Source organism: Neovison vison, chromosome 9 (genome assembly GCF_020171115.1).
Source record: "Neovison vison isolate M4711 chromosome 9, ASM_NN_V1, whole genome shotgun sequence".
Lineage (NCBI taxonomy): Eukaryota > Metazoa > Chordata > Mammalia > Carnivora > Mustelidae > Neogale > Neogale vison.
In genome coordinates this window covers 35,276,387-35,299,256 of record NC_058099.1, presented here as the reverse complement: position 1 = coordinate 35,299,256, position 22,870 = coordinate 35,276,387, and the positions used below count along the sequence as shown (strand labels likewise).

Genomic DNA, 22,870 nt, shown 5'->3' with positions numbered 1-22,870 from the left:
AGCAAAAATGAACAAATGGGGACTACATCAAACTAAAAAGCTTCTGTACAGCAAAGGAAACCAACAAAAAAATGAAAAGGCAACCTGGTGAATGGGAGAAAGTATTTGCAAATCATATCTGCTAAGGGGTTAATATCCAAAATATATTTTAAAACTCCTATAGGGGCGCCTGGGTGGCTCAATTAAGCGTCTGCCTTCAGCTCAGGTCACGATCCCAGGGCCCTGGGATCAAGCCTTAAGTCAGGCTCCCTGCTCAGCCGTGGAGCCTGCTTTTCTGTTTCCCTCTGCCTGCTGCTCCCTCTGCTTATGCTCTCCCTATCAAATAAGTAAATAAAATCTTTAAAAAAATAAAATAAAAACTCCTATAACTCAGGACGCCTGGGTGGCTCAGTTGGTTAAGCATCTGCCTTTGGTTCAGCTCATGATCTCAGGGTTCAGCAGGGAGCCTGCTTCTCTCTCTCTCTCTCTCTGCCAGCCCCTCTGCCTGTGCTCTCTTGTTCTCTCTCAAAGTCTTTAAAAAAAAAAACTCCTGTAACTCAATAGTCAAAGCAAAAAAAAACCTAAAAATTAGGGGATCCGAACAGACACGTTTCTAAAGATACACAGATGGCTAACAGATAGATGAACAGTTGCTCAGTATCCCTCATCAGGGAAATGCAAATCAAAACCACAATGAGATTAACACCTTGTACCTGTTACAATGGCTGTTAGCAAAAAGACAGCAAGTGTTGGTGAGAATGTGGAAGAAAGAGAACCCTTATGCTGTGTTGGTGGGAAGGCACATTGGTGTAGCTACTGTGGAAAATGGTGTGGAGGTTCCTCAGAGGTTTAAAAGTAAAACTACCAGAAAATGTGTATATAGATACATGTGTGTATCTATATATACATATAGATAAATATCTTATATATTTTGTCTCTCTCTGTATTTTTTCATACACACACACTATAATGAAGTACGATTCAGCCATAAAAAAGAACGGAGTATTGCCATTTGTGACTTAGATAGACCTTGAGAGCAAAGTCAGAGAGCGACAATTAACTGTGTGATCTCAATGACATGTGGAATCTGAAAACCAAAAACCAACAACTGTGCTCACAGATACAGAAGACCAGTAACAGACCAGTGGTTGTCAGGGGTGAAGAGTGAGGAGCGGGGAGGTGAACTGGGTAAAGGGAGTCAGAAGGTGCAAATGTCCAGTTATAGAAGAAGTCATGGGGCAGTGATGTAGAGCATGGCAAAGACAGCCAGTAGCAGACGCCCACCTTGTAGACCGTGCCCGTTCGGCCCCCCAGCGCAGCAACAAAGGGAACATCGCAATAAGGTGAGTCAAATGAGTTTTCTGGTTTCCCAGAGCACATAAATGTTTACACTGTAATCTGTTAAGTGCGCAAAGCATTATGTTTAAAAAACGGACATACCTGAATTAAAAAATACCAGTCATCATCAGCGCTTTCAGCAAGTTGTAATCTTCTTGCCAGTGGAGGGTTTGCCCTCAAAGTTGAGGGCTCCGGACTCATCAGGGTGGTGGCCGCTGAAGGCTGGGGCGGCTGGGACAAGTTCGTAAGACAAGACAGTGAAGTCTGCTCCATTAGTTGACTCCTCCTTTCACAACTTCTCGGTAGCATCTGATGCTGTTTGACATTGTTTTGCTCACAGAATTTCTTTTGAAAGTGGAGTCCATTCTCTCAAGCCCGGCCACTGCTCTGTCAACTGGGTTTATGCACTCTGTAAATTCTTTGTTGTCACAGCAGCAGGCTGCACCGCATCTGCACCGAGAGCAGTTTCCATCTCCAGAAACCACTTTCTTTGCTCATCCATAGGAGCAACTCCTCTGTTACAGTTTTATCCTGAGATTATAGCAATTCAGACACATCTCCAGGCTGCCCTGCTAATTCTAGTTCCCTTGCTATTTCCATCACCTCTGTACTTCCTTTCTTCACTGAAGTCTTGAACCCCTCAAAGTCATCTGTGAGGGCTGAAGTCAGCGTCTTCCAAACTGCTGTTGCTATTTTGAGCTCTTCCATGAATCATGAATGTTTTGTTTTTATTTAAGTAGGCTCCGTGCCCAGGATGGAGCACAACATGGGGCTTGAACTCACAACCCTGAGGTTAAAAGCTAAGCGGAGACTAAGAGTTGGACACTCAACTTAGTGAACCACCCAGGTTCCCCACAAATATTAATGTCATTGGGAATGGTGAATCCTTTCCAGAAGGTTTATCAATTAACTCTGCCCAGATCCATCAAAGGAATCCCCATCCGTGGCAGCCATAGCCTGACACGATGTATTTCTTAAATAAGACTTGAAAGTTGAAATGACTCCTTGACCCACGGGCTGTGGGGTGGATGTGTGTTAGCAGGCTTGAAAACAACACTCACGTTACTGTACATCTCCGTCAGAGCTCTCGGGTGACCAGGTGCCTTGTCAATGAGCAGCAGTATTTTTTTTTAAGGTATCTTTTTTCTTTTTGAGAGAGAAAACACACGCAGTAGGGAGAGGGAGAAGCAGACTCCCTGCTAAGCAGGGAGCCCGACATGGGGCTCGATCCCAAGACTCTGGGATCATGACCTGAGCCGAAGGCAGATGCTTAATGACTGAGCCAGCCAGGCACCCCAAGCAGTAGAACTTCAAAAGGAATTTTTTTTGGTCTGAGCAGGAGGTCTCAACAATAGGCTTAAAATTAATTTCAGCAAGCCGTGTTGTAAACAGATGTGCTGTCATCCAGACTTTGTTCCATTTACAGAGCACAGACAGAGCAGATTCAGCAGAATTCTTAAGGGCCTAGGATTTTCAGAATAGTATGTCAACCCGGTTTCAACTTAAAGTCACCAGCTGCCTTAGCCCTGAGCAAGAGAGTCAGCCTGTTCTTTTGCAGTTTGAAGCCAGGCATTGACTTCTCTCTCCTTTCTAACTCTGAAAGTTCTAGAAGGCATCTTCTTCCAGTAGAAGGCTATTTCGTCTTCATCGAAAATCCGTGGCTCAGTGGAGCCACCTTCATGAACGATCTTAGCCGGATCTCCCAGACCTTGCTGCAGCTTCTGCATCAGTACCTGCGGCCTCACCTCGCGCTTTGATGTTACAGAGACGGCTTCGTTCCTTAAACCTCAGGAAGCAACCCCTGCTAGCTTCCAGCTTTCTCCTGAAGCTTCCTCACCTCTCCCAGCCGTCACAGAACTGAAGGGTTAGGGCCTTGCCCTGGATGAGGCTTTGGCTTAAGGGACTGTTGTGGCTGGTTTGATCTTATATGCAGACCACTGAAACTTTCTCCATAGCAATAAGGCTGTTTTGCTTTCTTACCTTTTTTGTGTTCACTTGCCTAGCACTTTTCATTTCTTTCAGGAACTTTTGCATTCACAGCTTGGCTGTTAGGTGTGAGAAGCCTAGCTCTGGCCTGTCTCAGCTTCTGACAGGCCTTTCTCACCCATCTCTAGCTTTGATTGAAAGTGAGAGATGTCTAACTCCTCCTCTCACTTGAGTACACAGAGGCTCCTGCAGGGTATTAATTGGCCTAATTTCAATATGTGTCTCGGGGATAGGAAGGTAGGAAGAGAGGGAGAGAGATGGAGGCATGGACGGGTCCATGGACCAGTCGGAACACAGACCAGTTAGGGTCACCATCTCACACGGGTGCGGTTCGTAGTGCCCCAAACACAACGGTAACATCAAAGATCACTGATCACAGATCACTGCAACAAAAAAGAAGTTTGAAATACTACGAGTATTACCACAAGATGACAGAGACGCAAAGTGAGCAAATGCTATTGGAAAAGTGGTGCCAGGAGACTTGTGCGATGCAGGATTACCACAAACCTTTGTAACAACACATTATCTGTGAAGCACAATTAAACGAAGTATGTCCATACTATATATATGCCTATACTGTGTATTTGAAAGCTGCTGCAAGAGTAGATCATACACATTCTCGTAACAAGAAAGAATAGTTCTGTATGTACAGTGATGTTTCTTTTACTGTGGCGATCATGTTGCAATATAAATAAATGTAATACATTAATGCTCCCTATTATCAAAAAAATTGTTAGTTAGGAAATTTATATTAGATGCCTTAAGAAGTTACATGACCTTCAAAAAGCAAGCAGTGCAACAAAATATTTTAATCTCTTCTAGAAAGGAATTTTAATTAGAGTTAATTAAGAAAACAAAATGCAAAAATGGTAGGCTTTCCACAGAGAAATAGATTTATTTTTTCTTTAGAATTTGGCTCAGAACAGTAACATAAAAATATTTACATTAAAATAAATATGTGATTAAGCATATGTAATAATTATGTTGGAATATATTAGCCTTTTCGTGAATTTAATAAAAACTAAGATTTGGTTTTAGATTTAGTACCATCCTTCCAAATATTTGGTATAAAACTTGGTAGCAATGCACCTATCTAGTGGACAGGGCAGTCAGAGATGTCGCCAAGGGACAACCAATGCCCTTCATAGTCCGCTACCTCCCCCGGGGCGCTGATGGCCAAGCGACCAGCTTCCTTCCTGGGAATCACTGTGGAATTTTTCAACAATAACCAGGATGTGGAGATTATTTCAGGGCTGGTGGAATTCTAAGAATCAGCCAACCTATCTTTTCACATTAACCACCAGGAAGGAAGTGGCAATATAGATTCTTTCACTTTATTTTGTATGCCAACACCAAAACAATGCAAACCTTCAGGTTTTCCTAAAATTAAAATCTGAAAAACATGCATATGCTTTTTTAGATCATCTAAAAGTACCCATAAAAACCTGTCACTGGACCAAAAACTGTATTGGCAAAATGTCCACAGCATAGAGGAATATTTGATTAAGTTTATCATTGAAGGACAGCATCAAAGACAAATTGAGTCAGTCTTACTGAAGCTGTTGGTAGTATGAAGTAAATCAAGATATATTCACATTTTGCAAGTTTCTTATCTGAGAGGTTGTGTGGCATAGCAGAAAAGCACAGAGGGACCTGGGATCAAACCCTGTTTCTAAGACTCACTAGCCACAAGGCTTTAGGTAATCACTGCAGCACATCAGGACTTAGTTTGGGGCTGTATAAAATGGAAATGAGGACATCTACCTCCCAGGTTGTGCAAATTAGGAATAATGTATATGAAGCACCTAGTTCAGAGCCGGCATCCAGTAGGCACTTAACAAATGGAGGGTCTTAGTATTTCTTCTAGGTTAAAATTGATAGTAAGAACCTTGGCCTTTGTATCCTGACACCATTGAAAGCACAGGATCTTACTTAGCCAGAATCCAGATTCACAGATACGAGCTCCACAAGTACTCGCTTAATGGATACTCCAAGGTCGTACTCAACATTAGCAGGAAAGGTTATTGAAGGGAGAGGTATCTGTCGGTTGCAAAGATCCTTTGGGGATGGTTAATCTCCTTGCAGAGGCTGCAAGTCCTAGTGGCTTCTCAGCTGTCCTTAAGAAGATAAGGACAAGGTCAAGAAGGTGACTCATTCAGATCCCTAAAGTTACTCAAGATTCTGCAAGGGTAATAAATAACAGCATTAAGCAAACAACATTTGGGGATGACAGAGGTGTCCAATGTCTTGACTGCAGTGATGGTTTCACAGGGGTATACATATGTCAAAGCTTATCAAATTGTACACTTTTAAAAATACCTCAGGAAAGCAGTTTTTTTAAAAAAGTTTACTCAAGCCTTTCACAGTGAGATTTCCTTCTGTTTCCTGACCGGATCCCTTTCTGCAATCGGAGGTTAGGGCCAGAGGAGGAAGGAAGAACAATCTACACTCCAGTCTTGAGGCCCCGCCTCAGGCAGGGCCTGTAGGTCTACGTGGCCCGTCTAGTAGCAGAGTCCTGAGGCATCCTTGTCTACTGTCCTAGCAACTTTGGCACAGAAGATTGTGACTGGTGCTTAGAGGGTTTGAGCTGAAATGACCCCAGAAGGAGCAGCATCTACAAAAATGAGGGTTGGGAAAGGTGGCTTCGGAAGAGGAGACTAAGAGCAAAAATTTAACTGCCGAAGTCACCTGCCAAACACCAAATTTAAATACCAAATCTGCTTTTTAAGAAATGCTCGTCTAAAAGACAACCTGATTCCACGAAGCAGCTCAGAGTCTTGGTCTGGGTGCACCGCTGGGAGGCCTAGCAGATCCTGCGAGTCGTGTAGTCCAGAACCATGCTGGCGGCACCGAGTAGGGCGGGGTCCGCCAAATCCGACACCACCACATCCACGTCTTGAACCGAGGACAAGGCTTGCCGGCGGATGACGTCTTTGACGATGTGGATGTAGTGACTGGCTAGGACTCCAGAGAGGATCACGAGGGAGGGATTTATGGTGTGGAGGATGTTCACAACCCCAAGACCTAAAGCCGTTCCAGCTACAAGAGAACAAAACCAGAAAGTAAATCTTGAAAGCCAAATCAAGCCTGGGTGGCTCAGGTCAGAACTGGGCTCCAGCCAGCGTTGGGCTCCTTGCTCAGTGGGGAGTCTGTTTGTCCTTCTGCCTGTACAGCTAGCGGGCTGTACTCCCCCTGCTAGTATACTCTTTATAATAAGTAAAATCTTTAAGAAACAAAACAAACAAAAAAACAAACCCCACCACAACAAAAAACCCGCCAGAGCATGGTAGAAAAGGGTCAGCAGCCCAGAATACTTAGTACATTCTCACTATGTAACAGAAAAGTGGTGGTTTTAAAATGATGTGTGATGTAGTCTTTTTTTTTTTTTTTTTTTTTACTTTTTAAGGATTTTGTTTATTTATTTGACAGAAAGATGAGAGAGCAAATACAAACAGGGGAAGTGAGAGAGGGAGAAGCAGGCCTCCTGCCAAGCAGGGAGCCCAATGTGGGGCTTAATCCCAGGGCCCCAGGACCATGACCTAAGCCAAAGGCAGATGCTTAATGACTGAGCCACCCAGGCGCCCCAAGATTTATTCTTAATATGAGAAAATGAAGTTAATGCTTTAAAATTTTAAAAGCTAGGTATTAAAAAATAAAAGCTAGGTATACTATATACTACACCATATGATCTCTACTATGTTAAAAAAAAAAAAAGCAAAGACTGGAAGGAAATGTTAATAGTTCGTCTCTGAATGGTTAAAACTTGAAGTGATATTTTTTCTTACTCTCCTATAAGATGAACAAGTAGTTTAGGACAAGTAGTTTATTCATAGTCGTAAAACGAAACAAAAAACCTGTTTAATAATGGCAGTGCTGCCAAATACCTCAAATGCCATTCCCTTTTGCTCTCTCAGAAGCAGGAAAACACCTCCGAACACACATTCCAGAGCGAACACACATTCCAGAGCGCTGGTCCCAAGAGAAGCTGGGCGTGTGCGGGAGCCCTGGGCAGGCTGAGGGCCCGCCCATGGCAGGGCTGCCCGGACCGGAGCCCCCACCCTCACCTGTTCTCAAGATGCTCTGGGCCTTGACGTTGCCAAGTTTCGCAGCTTGGATGAGATGGGCCGCGCTCACGGCCTCGTCTTTCGGCACTGACATCCCTTCCACCAAGAGCAGGTCCTCTGAGCGGAGGAGAGAAGCAGCAGTCATTAGTGAGCTGTGCAGCCCTGCAGGGGGCCGGGCTGAGAAGTCCGCTGCACCCGCTGCACCCGCGGGCAGCGAGCCGTCCCACCAGAGCCTCCTAGCCAGCCCTCGAGCTTCCCGCTTCTCACTTCCTCATGCAACAGAGATTCGTCTATTTCTCTCCTTCCTTGATCCATCCCAGATGCACGTCCCGTCACTTGCAGCCCCCGCCGCCCCCGCCGTTCTACGGCAGCGCCTAAAGCACTGACACGGACAGGAGTTCAGTCGCCAGCTCGGCCACGACCCACAGCACAGCCCCATCCAAGTCACATCACCTCTGGAGCCTTCTCTAGAAAATGGGGGTAACACCACATACCCTAGTAGGATTATTTGAGGAACTATATGAGATCATGGATAAAAGAAGACCTCAGTCAAAAAAAGAGCCAGAGTCAGTGCTCACTCAGCACTAAGTGGGTGCACTAGCTGCAGTCCTTGTCTTTCCTGCCCCGCACTCTGCCCGTCATGGACCCAGGGCCATCTCCCTCCTCATCTGCTATCATGCTTGAGCTCTGATGAGAGCAAATCCCACCCCCGCCAGCCCCCGCCCTGGGGTCTCCTCCCAGCCTCCCTGCCAGCTCTCCCTATTCCCCCTCAGGGCTCTTCTCAACTTCCACCACCTCAAACCTTCTACCCCGTCCCCACCATCACGAGATCTCCGGACTGCTGACCTCTCCAACAGGACCCCACGAGGACCCCTTCCTGCCCCTGCCTAAAAAGACATCTGTGATCTGCACACCTTCACGCTCCCTCTCCATCTCTCAGGCCTGCCGCCCAAGCCCTGCAGCTCATCCCCCCCGCTCCTCAGGAGCCCTGCGGGGGGGGGGGGGACTCAAGCGCCCCTTCTCTCCTGCTTTCTCCAGCTTCACTTCCATCCCCGCCGCCTGCAGGCGCTCACAGTCTCCCTGTCCTCAAAGCACTCCTTCCCTCTCCCTCAGTGCAGTCAGGCTTCTGTTCCTGATACTGAATTCGCTCTTTCTTAAGACATGAATTTGCCCCCAGGGGAACAAAAACTGGTTTCTGAGACAAAAAAAAAAAAAAAGCTTACTCTTTTTATACAAATAGTACATAAACACAAACAGATAAACAGTGGATCTGTGGTACTGAAGCAGCATGTGTGGGGGCCATGATTAGGGAAAAAATGTCTGAACAGGCCCCTAAGGGAGGCTAATGATAAAAATGAAGTTGAAAACAAAGTTTTTCAGGGTTTCAAATGATGTCCTCATGGCCAAAGCCAATAAGAACTCTTCTGATTTTCTCTTACTCATAAGCAGCGCTTGACATTCCAACTACTCCCCCCCCTTGAAACTCTCCCTTCGGCTTCTGTGATTTTACCTTTTCCTGGTTTTCCTTTTTGCCTGTTAAATGCTGTTTTACAGGATTCCACCCCGGACTCTTGCCTCCCTCCAAATCTCATGCAGAGATTTAACTGACACCTCAGTGCTGATGATTCCCAAATCCCCACCTCTAGCCCAGCCCTCTCTCCTGAGCGCCAGAGCCCCACAGCCAGCGGCCAGCTGCTCATCTCCAGTAACGTCCCACAGGCACCCAACCATCCCCTTCTGCCACAGCTGGTTCCTCCTCCTATATTCCCAGCCCATCCAACCAGAAAACCAGAAGTCACTCTAGAATGGCGCCATCTAAAGCTAGTCCACTCAACTAGTATTTTTCTCCCTGAAAACAAAGAGTTCAGTTTCGTGAAGAGTCTAAAATTCAGATCTGACCATGGTTTTTCCCCCCAGAAGTCTTCTCCATTGGCTGCTGGTCTTCAATGTCTTTTCCAATGGCTGCTGGTCTTGGCCTCACCTCTTCAATGCTTGACCCTATGTTGCCCTTTATGCACTGTTTCCCAGGCTTGAGAGCATCCTGGCTCATCCCAACTTGCCCTGCTAATTCTATTTAGCCTCTCTCAACCCCAGAGAGCACCCTAACACTCCCTTCCCTGTATGAGGAGGGCAAAGAGGGAACACTGGTGTCCTTATGTGCATCTACATTTTCAGGCCAGCATTCTCAGCACATCTGACGCTGTATTATAATGACAGTAAATGACTCCCTCTTGCATTAGACCAGAAACCATCCTGACTTTTATAACATGTCCAGAAACAACTAATTCAAATAGACTTCTTGGAGCTCACAACTGTAATGTGTTAATCCACTTAGTGCTTGGGCTAGGGGCTGAGGAGACAAAGTCAAATCTTCCCCGTTGTCCGGAGCGCAAGACCCTTGTCCACCCCCACATGGAGAGCAAAGTGTTAAGATGGGTCAGGACTAAGGGGATTTCAGAGCTTGGGCATGAGGAAGCCCCACCTTTCCTCCAGAAAGCGGGAAGGGTAGATGTTCTGGCTTCAGTATCCAGCTCTTTCTGGAAACATCTACTTTGAAATACTTGTCTACTGTTTAGCTATATAATTCTTCAGGTGAAAGAAACCAACCATCATGTAGCTTCTTTGCTTCCCTCTGCAAGGCCATTCCAGAGGCGTAGGCTTCAATACATCCACGACCTCCACAGGAACAATCAGGCCCATCCAGAGACACAACAAGGTGACCAAGTTCTGCAGCACAGAAGGAGCTCCCGTGGATCAGCTCATGCTGATGGATGATCCCCCCGCCGATCCCTGCAGCGAGAGAACAGTCACTGAGGTGGCTCTCAGCTCACACAGGAAGCTGGGATACAGCAACGCTTCGTCCGTTTAGCAGTGTGGCACGTGGGGTTCTTTCCTAAGTAGTTGACATTTAACTAAGTACCAGCATTTCACCTGGAAGCATTCTGGAGGGAAATGCTTTAAGCAGATCCCCAACCCTAACCCTAACCCTAATGCTACGACCATTTGGCTCGCTGTGGTTTCAACGACAGCTGTGGGGAACAGACCCATGTAGGCTCAGACTCACTGTGTGACAAGTATGCCACCTCAAGCTCTCATCGCCTGTCTCCTCACCAAGGCCATCTCTAACAATAAAGAGCCTCATCACCCGTAAGAGCACAGGATGTCCTCAACCAAGCAAGACAAGAGCCAGCAGAGTCTAGTGGACAATTCTGCATGGTCTTCTGCAGACTTCTTGGGAAGCCCCCAACTGTCCTCAAGACAACCTGGATAATGGCTTTCCACCTACTCTGCTCTCTTCCCGTTCCTTCATTCCTGCTTCTCAGCATCATCTCCTACATAAAATACCCTAAGTCCTCATCTTGGGCTCTGGTGTAGGGGAAACCCAACAGAAGACCATCTTTCCAAAATATATCATATACCACCCTGTTTCTCAAACAAAGCGTACAAAATATGATTTTGCCTCTTCTTAATGGCACCACGTCTAAAAATCTGTGACTCGGTGATTATGAGTATCAATGACCCTCTTGTTTGTGGAGTTTAGGAGTCATTAAGGAGGAAAGCCTGAGAAGGCCCTGCTTTCTTATCCTGCCATCAGTTACTTCCCATGGCACCAACTCTTCAACTCCTCCCCTCTAATCTGCAGACTGTCTGCTCTGACAGAACATCTAGGAAATGATATGCGACCTTGCTAAAACTGTGTCTGAGACTAGTAGGAGAAGGGCTTGAGCTTCCAGGGGAGGTAGAGGAGGAGAGTTGACCAGCACACACATTTTGAGGTTAGACCTATCTGGGATCACATGGTGGCTCAACCACCTACTGGCTGAGTCTGTTTCCTCATTTGGAAAACAAAGCAGGACATAAGCAAAAATGGGGGAGTAGGCAGCTCCAGAAGTCCATCCCTCCACTAAAGCAATGAATAAATAGGCAAAAACTGTCAGAACCAAATTTTTTGGAACTCTGGAAACTAACAAGTTTGTAACAAAAAGAGGAATGCTTAATCAAGGGGGAAAAAAAAAAAAACCCTCTGAATTTTAATAAGAAGGTTTTCTGGCATTTTCTGGTCCCAACACCCGCTCCCCTGTTTGGTAGCCCTGAACCAGCCCACATTCTCAGCAAAGATGGCAGTACTGGAGTAAGCAAGACAAACTCTATTTTCAAAAAACTGTTCTAGTTTGTATTCACCTACTTGGCAGCTCCTAGAGGACCAGCTCAAAGAGCTTGTTATGTCATCTACCACAGAACTGGAGGGGGCTACCCGGGGCAGGGTTGGGGGGAGGTGGGGGAGTGTTGGCAAAGACATTTAAAGGAAAAATCTGTTTATTAGTCTCTGCTGCCCAGGATAACAGCTGCTAGTTGAGGCAAATATTATACTAACCAAAAAGACTGGGAGGAGAAGCTGGGAAGGAGAAGCTTCAGGGAGTAAGAGCTCTGAATAGCTCTGACAAGTCTCTGGGAGTCTGAGGTCCACATGCATACCTAGGGCAGGGCACACGCTTAGGAAAGCCTAGGAAGGCCCTATGCACTCACACAGGGCTCCCCTTCGGGCTCTATTCAAGCAGGAGGTGGAGAATGAAGCAGACTTACAAGCTCCCTGGAGGACGCTGAGGGCATGCCCCAACACACACTCGAACTCCCAAAGCGACCTTCACTTACTCCACTCACCTGTGCCCGTGATAAGTGTCACAAAGTTTTCCAGGCCCTTTCCTTGGCCAAATTTCCTTTCTGCCAGGGCAGCACAATTGCCATCGTTGTCTACCCACACGGGGAGATGCAAGGTGTCAGAGAGCGGGCTCCTGAGGTCCACAGAGTTCCACTCTTGAATCAGTTTGGTTGAATGCAGCACAACTCCTTCCCGAGGATTTACACGGCCGCCCGTAGAAATACCTGAGCTCCACCACACACGCCAGGAAAACAATTCTCATAAGCAATCTTAGAAAAAAGTGTGCCCACTTTCTGGGTTTCAAACACAAATTAATTCACCCAAAATCTCCTAAGACAAATATTACCAAAGACTGCAAGGAAATGTCAGGCAATTCTGAGCTACATCTGCAGCTCCCCACCTTTGTATCCATAATGATGACTGCTGTTCCAAAAAGTCCCCATGCTTGGGACCCACAGACAGGACCTGGAGCCACATACACAGGGCAGTGACCTGATGGGTCAGTCATGCATCAGAACTCTGTATCAAAATGAACATTTCTTGAATATGCAATTCACAAGCTCACCTACTCCCAAAATTCTGCAGTTCAGTTTTACAGCTTCTGCCGCAGCTTCTACACACATCTGTAGGATTAAATTAATCCTCTCTTCGTAGGTTTTAGGATTGAACTGAGTATACTTCTTAACAATTTCACCCTAAAAGAGAAAACAAACAACCCCTATCTCACTGATCTTACCTAAGGAGTGTCCTGTGAATTTTCTGACCTCTTTTGTGCTGAATCAGGCTTCGTTACAGGACGGAGAGGCCTGCAGACCCTGCCGAGTGCTTGGAGGGGAGCTGCTCCCATGTGGGCCAGCCCTGGGGTCCACCCCAGCCGTCTTGGGGAAGCCACCCCCAAGAGTGGCGGCTCCAAAGCAAACCCTGGTCCCTCACCATGCCAAGTGAATGCTGGCTCATCTCAATCTTTGTGAGAAGGTCATAGTTTACTCTTTCAGGGTGACCAAATTTACTTGCTTAAAAACTAAGGTAGTTAAAGAAATATGCTAAGGAGGTTAAGCTTTAATCACCCATAAAGGAAAGCCGTAAGAGCAGGGTTCTACGATGTTTATATTACCACGCTTTGTGGGCAGCCCTCTCAGGCCCCCTCCCTCCCTAGGAGCTTTGTACTATCACTTTGCTGTTGCTCAATAAACTTTGCTATGCTGCCCGCCCCCACAAAATAAATAAATTACTGTGGTTTGTGATATGTTTTAATACTATGTCAAGGAGAGTCTCTCCTAAATTATTTTTTTTAAAGATTTTATTTATTTATTGACAGACAGAGATCACAAGTAGTCAGAGAAGCAGGCAGAGAGAGAGAGGAGGAAGCAGGCTCCCTGCCGAGCAGAGAGCCCGATGCAGGGCTCCATCCTAGGACTCTGGGATCATGACCCGAGCCGAAGGCAGAGGCTTTAACCCTCTGAGCCACCCAGGTGCCCCTCTCCTAAATTTTTCTTTTTTAAAAAATTTTTCTTTGTGGCGCCTGGGTGGCTCAGTGGGTTAAAGCCTCTGCCTTCGGCTCAGGTCACAGTCTCAGGGTCCTGGGATCAAGACTCACATGGGCTCTCTGCTCAGCAGGGAGCCTGCATTCTCCCCCCACCCACCCCCTATCTGCCTCTCTGCCTACTTGTGATCTCTGTCAAATAAATAAATAAAATCTTTAAAAAGAAAAAAAAGACTTAAAAAAAAAGTTAGACTTATAATTCAATTTGCAAAGTATTGACATTTTAACAATACTCAGCACTCCCATCCAGGATATTTTTCAAGCCTTTACATTATATGCTAAAATTTTATAATTTTCTTTATATAAATTACATAGTTTTTGGGTTTACATGATTCTTACAATTTTTCTGGTTGTTGTTCTGAATAGGCTCTTTTTCCATTCTTTCGTTACTAATGGATTTTGCCCATTTACAAGGTTAGGGCTGTCTCTAATGACTGTCATTACAAATAAACGTAGGGGCACCTGCATGGCTCAGCTGGTTAAGGGGCCAACTCTGGATCTCGGCTCAAGTCTTATTCTTATGGTCGTGAGTTTGAGCCCCACGCGGGGCACCACGCTGGCTGTGGAGCCTAGTTAAACTAAATAAACAAACAGGAAAGCAAACCTAACTTGTGCTTCTCGATGTTCACTGTGCAGCAGAATCACCCGGACTTTGAATAAATACTGATGCTGCCCAGAGATGCAAATTGGTCTTGGGGTGGGAGCCAGATATCTATATATTTTTTAAAGCTTCTAGGTAATGCTAATGTGCAGTCAGCTAACACTCACTCACAGGAAAACTCAAAAATCTTTGCCTAAAAGTTCATGTTAAGTAGGAAGTCACTGATATTTATATATTTATCCTAACATCTAACCATTTTGCTCAGGTGTCTTTTTAATTCTGCAAGCTTATTTATTCATATTGTCTATAATATTTTTTGTTTTACTCTGTGCACAATCTCCACTTGTGCTGTCTGTCCCTTGCTTTTATTCCCTTCCTAACTTCCAGAATTATGTGCAATAATGTTGCAGAAAACATCTTTCTTTTCTTCTTGATTTTAATAGGAATGTTTCTAGAATTTGACCACTACACAGGGTTCTGGCCAGATCAGAAAGATCATCTTTAAGAAAACCTTCTATTAATGCTTTTTAAAGAGTATTTACAAAGGAGACATTGGTCTCTTTTGAGAAAATTATGTTTTGTTTTGCTTTATTTGACCTAAACAACTTTATTTTTTTAAATCCTTGCCATTTCTCACAGATTCCTAAAATTTTACATACCTATAATATTTCAAAGGTTTTTCTGGTACGTTTATTCTTAAGTCATCAGAGACCATTTTAACATGAACAATTTATGTTTTTATGAAGGCGCTCTCAGTTTCTGTCAACGCTGTGTTGATCTTTTGGTTATAGTATGCTGTACTCAACTAAAATCATGTTCTATCTAGAGAAGATGCAATTCCCTTCACCATTTGCTGACACCCTTCCCTAGATAGTGACAGTAATCAGCACGCTCCATGCTTTACCAAGTACAGAATTCCAGGTCTCCTGGATGGCAAGAGGCCTCTCTGGTGCGTAAGGGGTCTCCCACTGTCAATTCAAGTCTACTAACTTGGATTCCCAGAAAATTTTACTTCTTTGAAATGTTAATGCTTAGTAAAATAGTGAGGCAAACATTGTAATGGATCCAAATGTCAATACTGTGGGCAAATGATTACAAGCTCTAATGTTTCTAGTCCTACCTTCCAAACATAGTTAAAAAAATCATTTACATAAGATATGAAGTTAAGACTTAGGAATTTTACCTTCATGCTGACTATTGCAACTCGGAGGTTTGTCCCACCGAGATCAACAGCCAAGGCACTTAGAGTTTCAAGAATATGGTCAATATCTTGAGAGATATTCTCCTTCACAGGAGGAAAGCAGAATTTCTTTTGTAGTGGCTCTTGAAGATCAATAGATTTAAGAAACTTCAAAATCCTCGGAACAGCATTTCCATCCCCATAGATCTTTGAACTACAAGATCAAAAAAATCAATTAAACACTTCTCTCATACATTTTAAATGACATGAGGACATGGTGCTAATAGAAACCGAGACTTCAGGTAATAAAGTTGTGCTTCATTTTAAAATAACATCTGATATCACCAGCAACACAGTAAGTATGTGCACATTACTCACAGAAGGTCTAATTCTACTGTTGACTGAAATACAGCTATTTTCAGCCTCAGATACCAATAATGAATGCCTCTATCATTAAGAACAAATTATGTTAGTTAAGCTAATTTCAGAATGTAACCTAGTTTGGGACAACAAATTTATTTATTTATTGCTTTCTTCATCTTTGCATTCATGGGAAAAATGGTTATTTTCAGAATTCAAACATTCAAATATAGGAAAATCTCATTACTTTGAAAGAGAGAGGAGAGCAGTCTAAATTACAAGGTTGAACTAGACTATTTTTAAAGAAAATCAATTATTTTCTCCTATTTACAAAAAGTCAAAATAGGCTCAAGAGGTATTTTCCTGGCAGAAGTGCTATATTAATTAACTGGGACAAATAAAAGAAGTTACCCTCCATTTGAACCCTTGGTAGAATAACCGGGGTTCTATCAGCAAGCCCTGCCTCACTTGCAGCTAGGGGACCCTGACGGATGTAGAATGAAAGCTCTGTTAAAATGACTGAAGATGATCACGCTTAAAAATGGTACCCAAGGCAGCTCCCCTTTGAAATCACTTTAGAAGGAGTATATACTCACCAAGGGTATTGTTTACCAAACTGAAGGTGCAATGCTTGCAGTATTTTGTCTTGGGTATCGGCATCCCGGACATGAAGGACATTCTCCCCTAGGTGAACCCAGTGACACATTACAATGATTTGAAAGTGGAAACATCCAAAGAATAAAGAAATTAGCAATTTGTTGTGCTGTGCTCATAATTAACCCTGAAACCCAGAGGACTTCAAATGAGTCCATTAGAGCAACATCAACTTTTCTCCTTTATACGTTTTAAAGCCCTCTCAGAAAGATTTCCATGTATCGGGCGCCTGGGTGGCTCAGTGGGTTGAGCCGCTGCCTTCGGCTCAGGTCATATCTCAGGGTCCTGGGATAGAGCCCCGCATCGGGCTCTCTGCTCAGCAGGGAGCCTGCTTCCTCCTCTCTCTCTCTGCCTGCCTCTCTGCCTACTTGTGATCTCTCTCTGTCAAATAAATAAATAAAATCTTAAAAAAAAAAAAAAAGGAAAAAAAAAGAAAGATTTCCATGTATGAAATATTTAAGAACACTAGGGTCCTTTATTCCCAAAGAGAATAAATCAAGTTCTTATTGATTTATTGAAATAAATGATATGCATGAATCTAGCACCTGCATACCCCTCCCCACCCTAGTCATCTAGTGTGCCCACTCTCTCCATCCACCTGCCTTCCATCTACTCAGCTGGCTGTTCAACTACTTTGTTTCCACGTATTTTCTGACCAATGTGATGGAGTCAATACAGTGAAAATGGCCATATTTTTCAATAGTTCTGGCTAAGAAGAGAAGAGTGGGAGCCAGAAAGAGGAGTGGGGCTGTTCTTTCTAAGATGTGAGAGGCCGAGGAATGTTTCAGTGAGAAGGAGGCTGAAGATCCATGGCAGAGAAAGGATGCCCCGGAGTTCCCAGAAAAGGGAGGAAAGGTGGGGATCTAGAACATGGGTAGAAGGCTGAGCAGTGGGCAGCACAGAGAGATGCCATACCCTCCAAAGTAAGTAGGTGAGAACAAAAGGATGGACAGGCATTGTGCTTATCCAAGTGTGGTGACAGAACATACAAGACTGCCTTTGACAACAGAAGATCCACTGCAAATCCAGTGTTCAACTGTTCACACAGTCCTTCAGCTCTCCGCAGAGTCAGCTCCGTCTCTTCAAAACAATTTCTTTTCTGGGCTTTACTGCTATCACCCTCCTGGATTTCCTCTGACCCCACTGGCATTTGCTTTTCAGTCTTCCTTGCCGGCCCCTTCCTCCTCACTGGAACTCTGAATGCTGAAGGGCTCCATTCTCTTCCCTATTTACATGTCACCCCTGGGCAATCTCATGTCGTCCCTGCGTTTGAAATGACATCTCTGGCAGAGGGCACCATTATCCTCCATATCCTTTCTCTGTACTTGTAACAGAATTTTTAGCTGCACATCTAATAACTGAGCTAAAGACTATATTCTTCGGCTTCTCCTACAGCTAGATGTGACCCTGTGACTATATTCTGATAGGCTATGTGAAGAAATATTTGCAACTTCCAAGTTGTGCTTTTATAAGGAAGGACACCTTTCCTCTCTTCCTTCCCAATGGCTAAAATGTGGACCTGACAGCAAGAGTTGGAGCATCTATCAAGAAGACAGACAGAGGCTAATTCTCTGATGACCATGGAGCTATACCAATGAGAAAGAGTATCTAACTTATTTAGACACTATTATTTTGGGTCTCTCTGTTATAGCAGATGAACGGATATCTTAACTACACACTGTCCACATATCAATCACTCTCAAATTTCTATCTCCCAACTCTGACTCTCCCTACAACTATCAGAGCTGCTTGCTTGCCATGTCCATTTTGAAATCTGATAGGCATCTCAAATTTAACATGGCTACTGGAGAACTCTTAATTCCTCCCTCCCAAATGTGTTCCTCCTGCAGTGTCCCCTATGTCAGGAAAGAGTACCCCGCTGCTCAATCCAAAAATTTAGTTTTTTCCTTTCACTGCTCACATCCAAGCAGCAGCAAGTACTCTAACAAACCCCAGACCTAAACTTTGTCCCTCTCTGTTATTACCAGGTACTCTAAGCCACTATCAGCTCTCATATGAACTGAAACTCTTAAGTGGTCTCCCTGCTTCCAGTCCTGTCCCACCATACTCCACTCTGCACAGAGCAGCAGAGTGGTCTTTCCAAAATGCAAGTCACGTCGTGTCCTCCTCCCATAAATGGCTTCCCATGATACTTAGAAATACATCCCAGATTATCTAACCTGGCTTACGGTGGTCTGCTTCCTTCTCTAATATCATCTCACATCACTCTTCCTCTTGCCTACTAGCCTACAGTTACACTGGCCCTTCTGTTTCTCAGCCACATCAGGCTTGTTCCCATCTTAGGGTCTTCGCACTGGCTGTTCCCTCTTTTCCTCCCTGATCCTCACATAGCAGATTCGTTGTCACTTGGGTCTCAGCTGAAGTGTCCTCTCAACGAGGCCTTGTCATCTAATGTATCCCATCATATTACCTGTGTTACAGGCTACACAGCACCCAGAAGGTCTGATACTTGTTTTTTTGGTCTATCATCAATCTCCCCTCCCTCTAGAATAAAGTTATGTAGTACGTTGGGAACGAAAGAGGAAGAAGACCTAAAGGTAATAGAAAATTAGGCTAGCAACTACATACACAGAAAGAGCAGAGCTGGAACGAACTTCTCTGATTCTAGTCTAGATCTTTACCCGCAGAGTACATATACTTCCATTAGCTACAGAAATATATTTATATGGATATTATTAGAACTTGGACTAATATTAATAAGATCTACCTCGACCAGCAAATTCATTAATAATTATCCTTCTTATACTTCTGTTAAGGGGGCATCTTATTTAGAATTTCCATGCTCTAAAGTATTCATTAAAGGAACTCTACTGCACCCACAAATGAAAGACTGGCATTCATATACTTACAACACAATCATTCTATCTCAAACACAGCCATCAAAGACCATAATCAGCTAAGAAAATATTAGCTCTGACATTATAAAGACAATAAAAATGTTAAGTGGAGGCCTAAAAAAATTGATAATCACATTGTGTTATTTATAGATTTTAGGCGACAGCTAGCCATTTACCTCATTCACTCACTTGTTCATAAAAGTGCATTCCAGCACTGATACATGCAAACCTTGTAGTAATTAAAATACATGATAAAAAAAAATGTCACAGGGACGCCTGGGTGGCGCAGTTGGTTAAACGACTGCCTCCGGCTCAGGGCGTGATCCTGGAGTCCCGGGATCGAGTCCCACATCAGGCTCCCAGCTCCATGGGGAGTCTGCTTCTCCCTCTGACCTTCTCCTCGCTCATGCTCTCTCTCACTGTCTCTCTCTCTCAAATAAATAAAATAAAATCTTAAAAAAAAAAATTAAAAAAAAAAAATGTCACAGATGTATAAGGGGGAGCCCATATTTAATGCCTCTCTCCTCACACTTCCCTAGCTACTGCCTACACCAACGGAGGCCCAGTTGCTAATCCGACTGGTCAGACAGCAGGACAACGACCACACTGTGTTCACCAGTGGGCAGGAGCCACTGATTCCATATATATTTCTAGTCTGCTGAGACACAAACTGAGGTAAATACCTGTTTCTCTTCCAATCTGACGTGTTCCCAGATTGATCACAGGTGTTCCAAAAGCTCCAACCTCTCGTACTCCACAGCTGCTGTTCCCAATCATACACCCAGCATGGGCGACCAGCTGTATAAACTGGTCAAATGGGACATGTTTCACTGCACGGAAGTTGGGATGATGCTCAATGCCCTTCTTCCGCATCACTCGAACCATCTCTTTGCTCCCTGCGAAAATGGAAAGAACCACCTGTTAAACAGTTTATGAGAGAAACCATTTCTCCGGGCAAGTTAAGCCCCGCTTCAAAAAACCACCCTATAAAAATTCACGATGGTAATTAGGGAGATAGTAACTTTAATTACCGATCTTTTCAGGAATGATGAATAGCTAAAATGTCTGGTCAGCTCTCTGCATCAGCTCATCTAGGAATTTTAAACAGCAGCATTTGGGACTTTTCAAACAGATTCAGCAATGTAAATTGCCTTTTATTAATGCCCCCAGTAAAAGCTCTACCTTAAACAGCAATTAAGAGGTTCAAAGACACTCCAACAGTCTCTATGTCTTAGGCTGGGAGTTCCTAAATTGAAAAATCTTGGGTTCCACACACCGAGCTGATCAGAGAGCCTCTGCCTCAGCTAGGCTCATAGTTACTTTAACAGCTCAACTGGACAGCACTCCCACTCTTATGAACTGAGCGCCAAGAAAATACATGTAGATTCTGATACTGTAGCTGATACTTTATTTCAAATGAATGATTTTTAAAACAAATGTATGAAAGGGAGGCAGCATTTAATGCTTGGATTGCCTCTTTCTCACCCTTTCCTAGCTACCATCTAGAAGGGAGACAAGGTTGCTCTCAAGATTGGTTAGATAGCAGGACAGGGACCACACACCACACCGTGTTCACCAGTAGGCAGGGAGCTACTGACTTAAGAAAAGCTGGACATGCATGTGTTTTCTCTCTTTTTAACATTTTCTGTGGCGAGGTAGGTAACAGATTCAGGGTGTAAGTCCTTACAGCAGGCTTGGCCACGTCTCTATGCCCAGTCCTGCTGGAGCACACCGGTCACTGACTATAATTACTGTAGTATTTGGTATGCCAGAAGATGGCACTATTCCAAGATTTAGATTTGGGCTCAGTGAAGGCTTTCTCTGGCCTTAAGCCTAAACCGGACACTACTTTTACCCTGCTTTGTTGGGGAATTGGGCCATACATCACAAAATGATAAAGAGATGCCATGATTATTTCCCTATTGTTCCTTGTGTGTATTTTATCAAAAACCCTGTGAGGAGGACAGGTGAGTGCCAGACATGATTTAGGTACTCCTTGGACCCTTTACTTTCCTAGAGGAAAAATATCTCTAATTCTAAAGTATATACAATCAGGAATGTTTATAACAAATAAAGTATCGCTGACAATGAATACTGAGTGAGAGACATATAATTAATTACCAAATGTTTACAGAAAATTGAAAGGATTAGAAGAATCAATATTAAGGTTTTTGTAATACTAGTACACCACCTGGATGAAACCTGGGTTGGGGAGTCTTAATTTCTTTTTTTCCAGCTAAGATCCTACGTTGTTTCCCCCAAACAGAAAAGATTATTCAAGAGACACTAGGAGAGGGATACCTTCAGAGTAAGATGGTAACATCTTGGTATTGCAGAGAAGGGTCCTGCCTCCTTCATCAAAAAAATGCCTAAAATCTCAGCAGTAAGTGGCATCAGCTAAACCAGTAATTCAAAATTCTGCAGTGTCAGGCCCTGCTCTGCATTTCTCATTTATATCTCATCTTCCTGTTAACCTGCTTAAGGTCTCACCAGCACCAAAGGCTACAGTACCGTCCAGTACAAGTCGAGATCAGGCTTGAGGATGAACTGGTTGGGCACTCCAGATTTCAACTGCCTATGCCCAAGACCAAGGTATAGCTAACAGAAATAAGTAAGAAAACAAGAAATAACAACAGTGGCTAGTTTATGGCACTCACTAGGATCATTACTTTCCTAGAGATCCCCTTTCACCTTCTAAGGTTAATGTCTTTTAGCTACTGCATTTTCTCACTGGTGGAAACTGGAGGGAAGAGACTAAATTTGGAACTACAGTGGAGGCCGGAGAAAATTTCTGTAGTATTTCTTTCGTATTCAGTTTCTACTAAACTTGGCAAAAACATCACAAGCTTCCATCTGCTACAAACTCAGCGATCCCCTAATTAATGGAATGCATTTCAGACTACAATGGCTTCAATGGTAAGATCAGCAAGACAGAAGGGGCAGTTAAAAGAAGACATAATAGAAACATAACGTCAGAAAAGTTGGTGGCATAACTTCAGTTTCAATTACCTGCATCAATGTTTGGAAACAGAACTAGGGTCCGCTTGTTAAATGAGATAAGCGCATCCAGTGTTAATTCAAACATTTTTATGGAATGCTTAATGTCAGTGGTCACAGGGTGCTGTAGCGCAACAATGTAATCTTTAGATTTTACATCATCACCTGTTTAAAGAAAATCAAACCACACTGCATCATTAGTTAAGAATCTTAAAGAGGAAGAAGCAAATTCTAAAAAGTAAGATCCCAAAATCTGTGCTTAAAAATTCCAAGATAAAAACAGCTTGCCACATCCCAGGCAGAGTATCTGAATATAGGATCAAATAGTAAGAACACAGAGGAACAAGTCCTAGAATCCAGCAAAAGGTGCTTGCTACCACAAACAACATATGTAACTTTAAACAGCAGTCACTAGAATCTGTTGCTTTAAAATTCAAAATATTTCAAAGCATTAGAAAAATGTAAATCTTCTCCATTTCTAACCAGTGTTTCTAATGAACTGTCAGCAATGAATGAACTGCTGATGCTCAAGATGACTTTAATGCATAGCCAGCAGAAATAAGAGAACAAGAAATAACAGTAATGGCTATTTCCCTGCAGAGTGTAGGATCAGTACCTTCCTAGAGATACCCTTCCACCTTCTAAAGTTT

The 22,870-nt window shown here is 43.8% G+C and overlaps 1 protein-coding gene across 7 annotated transcripts in view; it reads right to left on the bottom strand.

Moving 5' to 3' along the window:
- Nucleotides 1-4,191: 4,191 nt before the first annotated feature.
- The window catches only part of GNE (glucosamine (UDP-N-acetyl)-2-epimerase/N-acetylmannosamine kinase), a 59,357-nt gene continuing 40,678 nt past the window's right edge, over nt 4,192-22,870 (bottom strand). For all 7 annotated transcript variants that reach the window (XM_044265361.1, XM_044265355.1, XM_044265360.1 and 4 more), the window contains exons 4-12: nt 22,233-22,385; nt 19,907-20,119; nt 16,308-16,395; nt 15,355-15,565; nt 12,593-12,722; nt 12,030-12,251; nt 9,975-10,157; nt 7,368-7,484; nt 4,192-6,342 (exon numbers count right to left, since the gene is read on the bottom strand). In XM_044265361.1, coding sequence (XP_044121296.1) covers nt 6,107-6,342; nt 7,368-7,484; nt 9,975-10,157; nt 12,030-12,251; nt 12,593-12,722; nt 15,355-15,565; nt 16,308-16,395; nt 19,907-20,119; nt 22,233-22,385 — 1,553 coding nt within the window. In that variant the 3' untranslated portion in view covers nt 4,192-6,106. The remainder of the gene's footprint in view (nt 6,343-7,367; nt 7,485-9,974; nt 10,158-12,029; nt 12,252-12,592; nt 12,723-15,354; nt 15,566-16,307; nt 16,396-19,906; nt 20,120-22,232; nt 22,386-22,870) is intronic.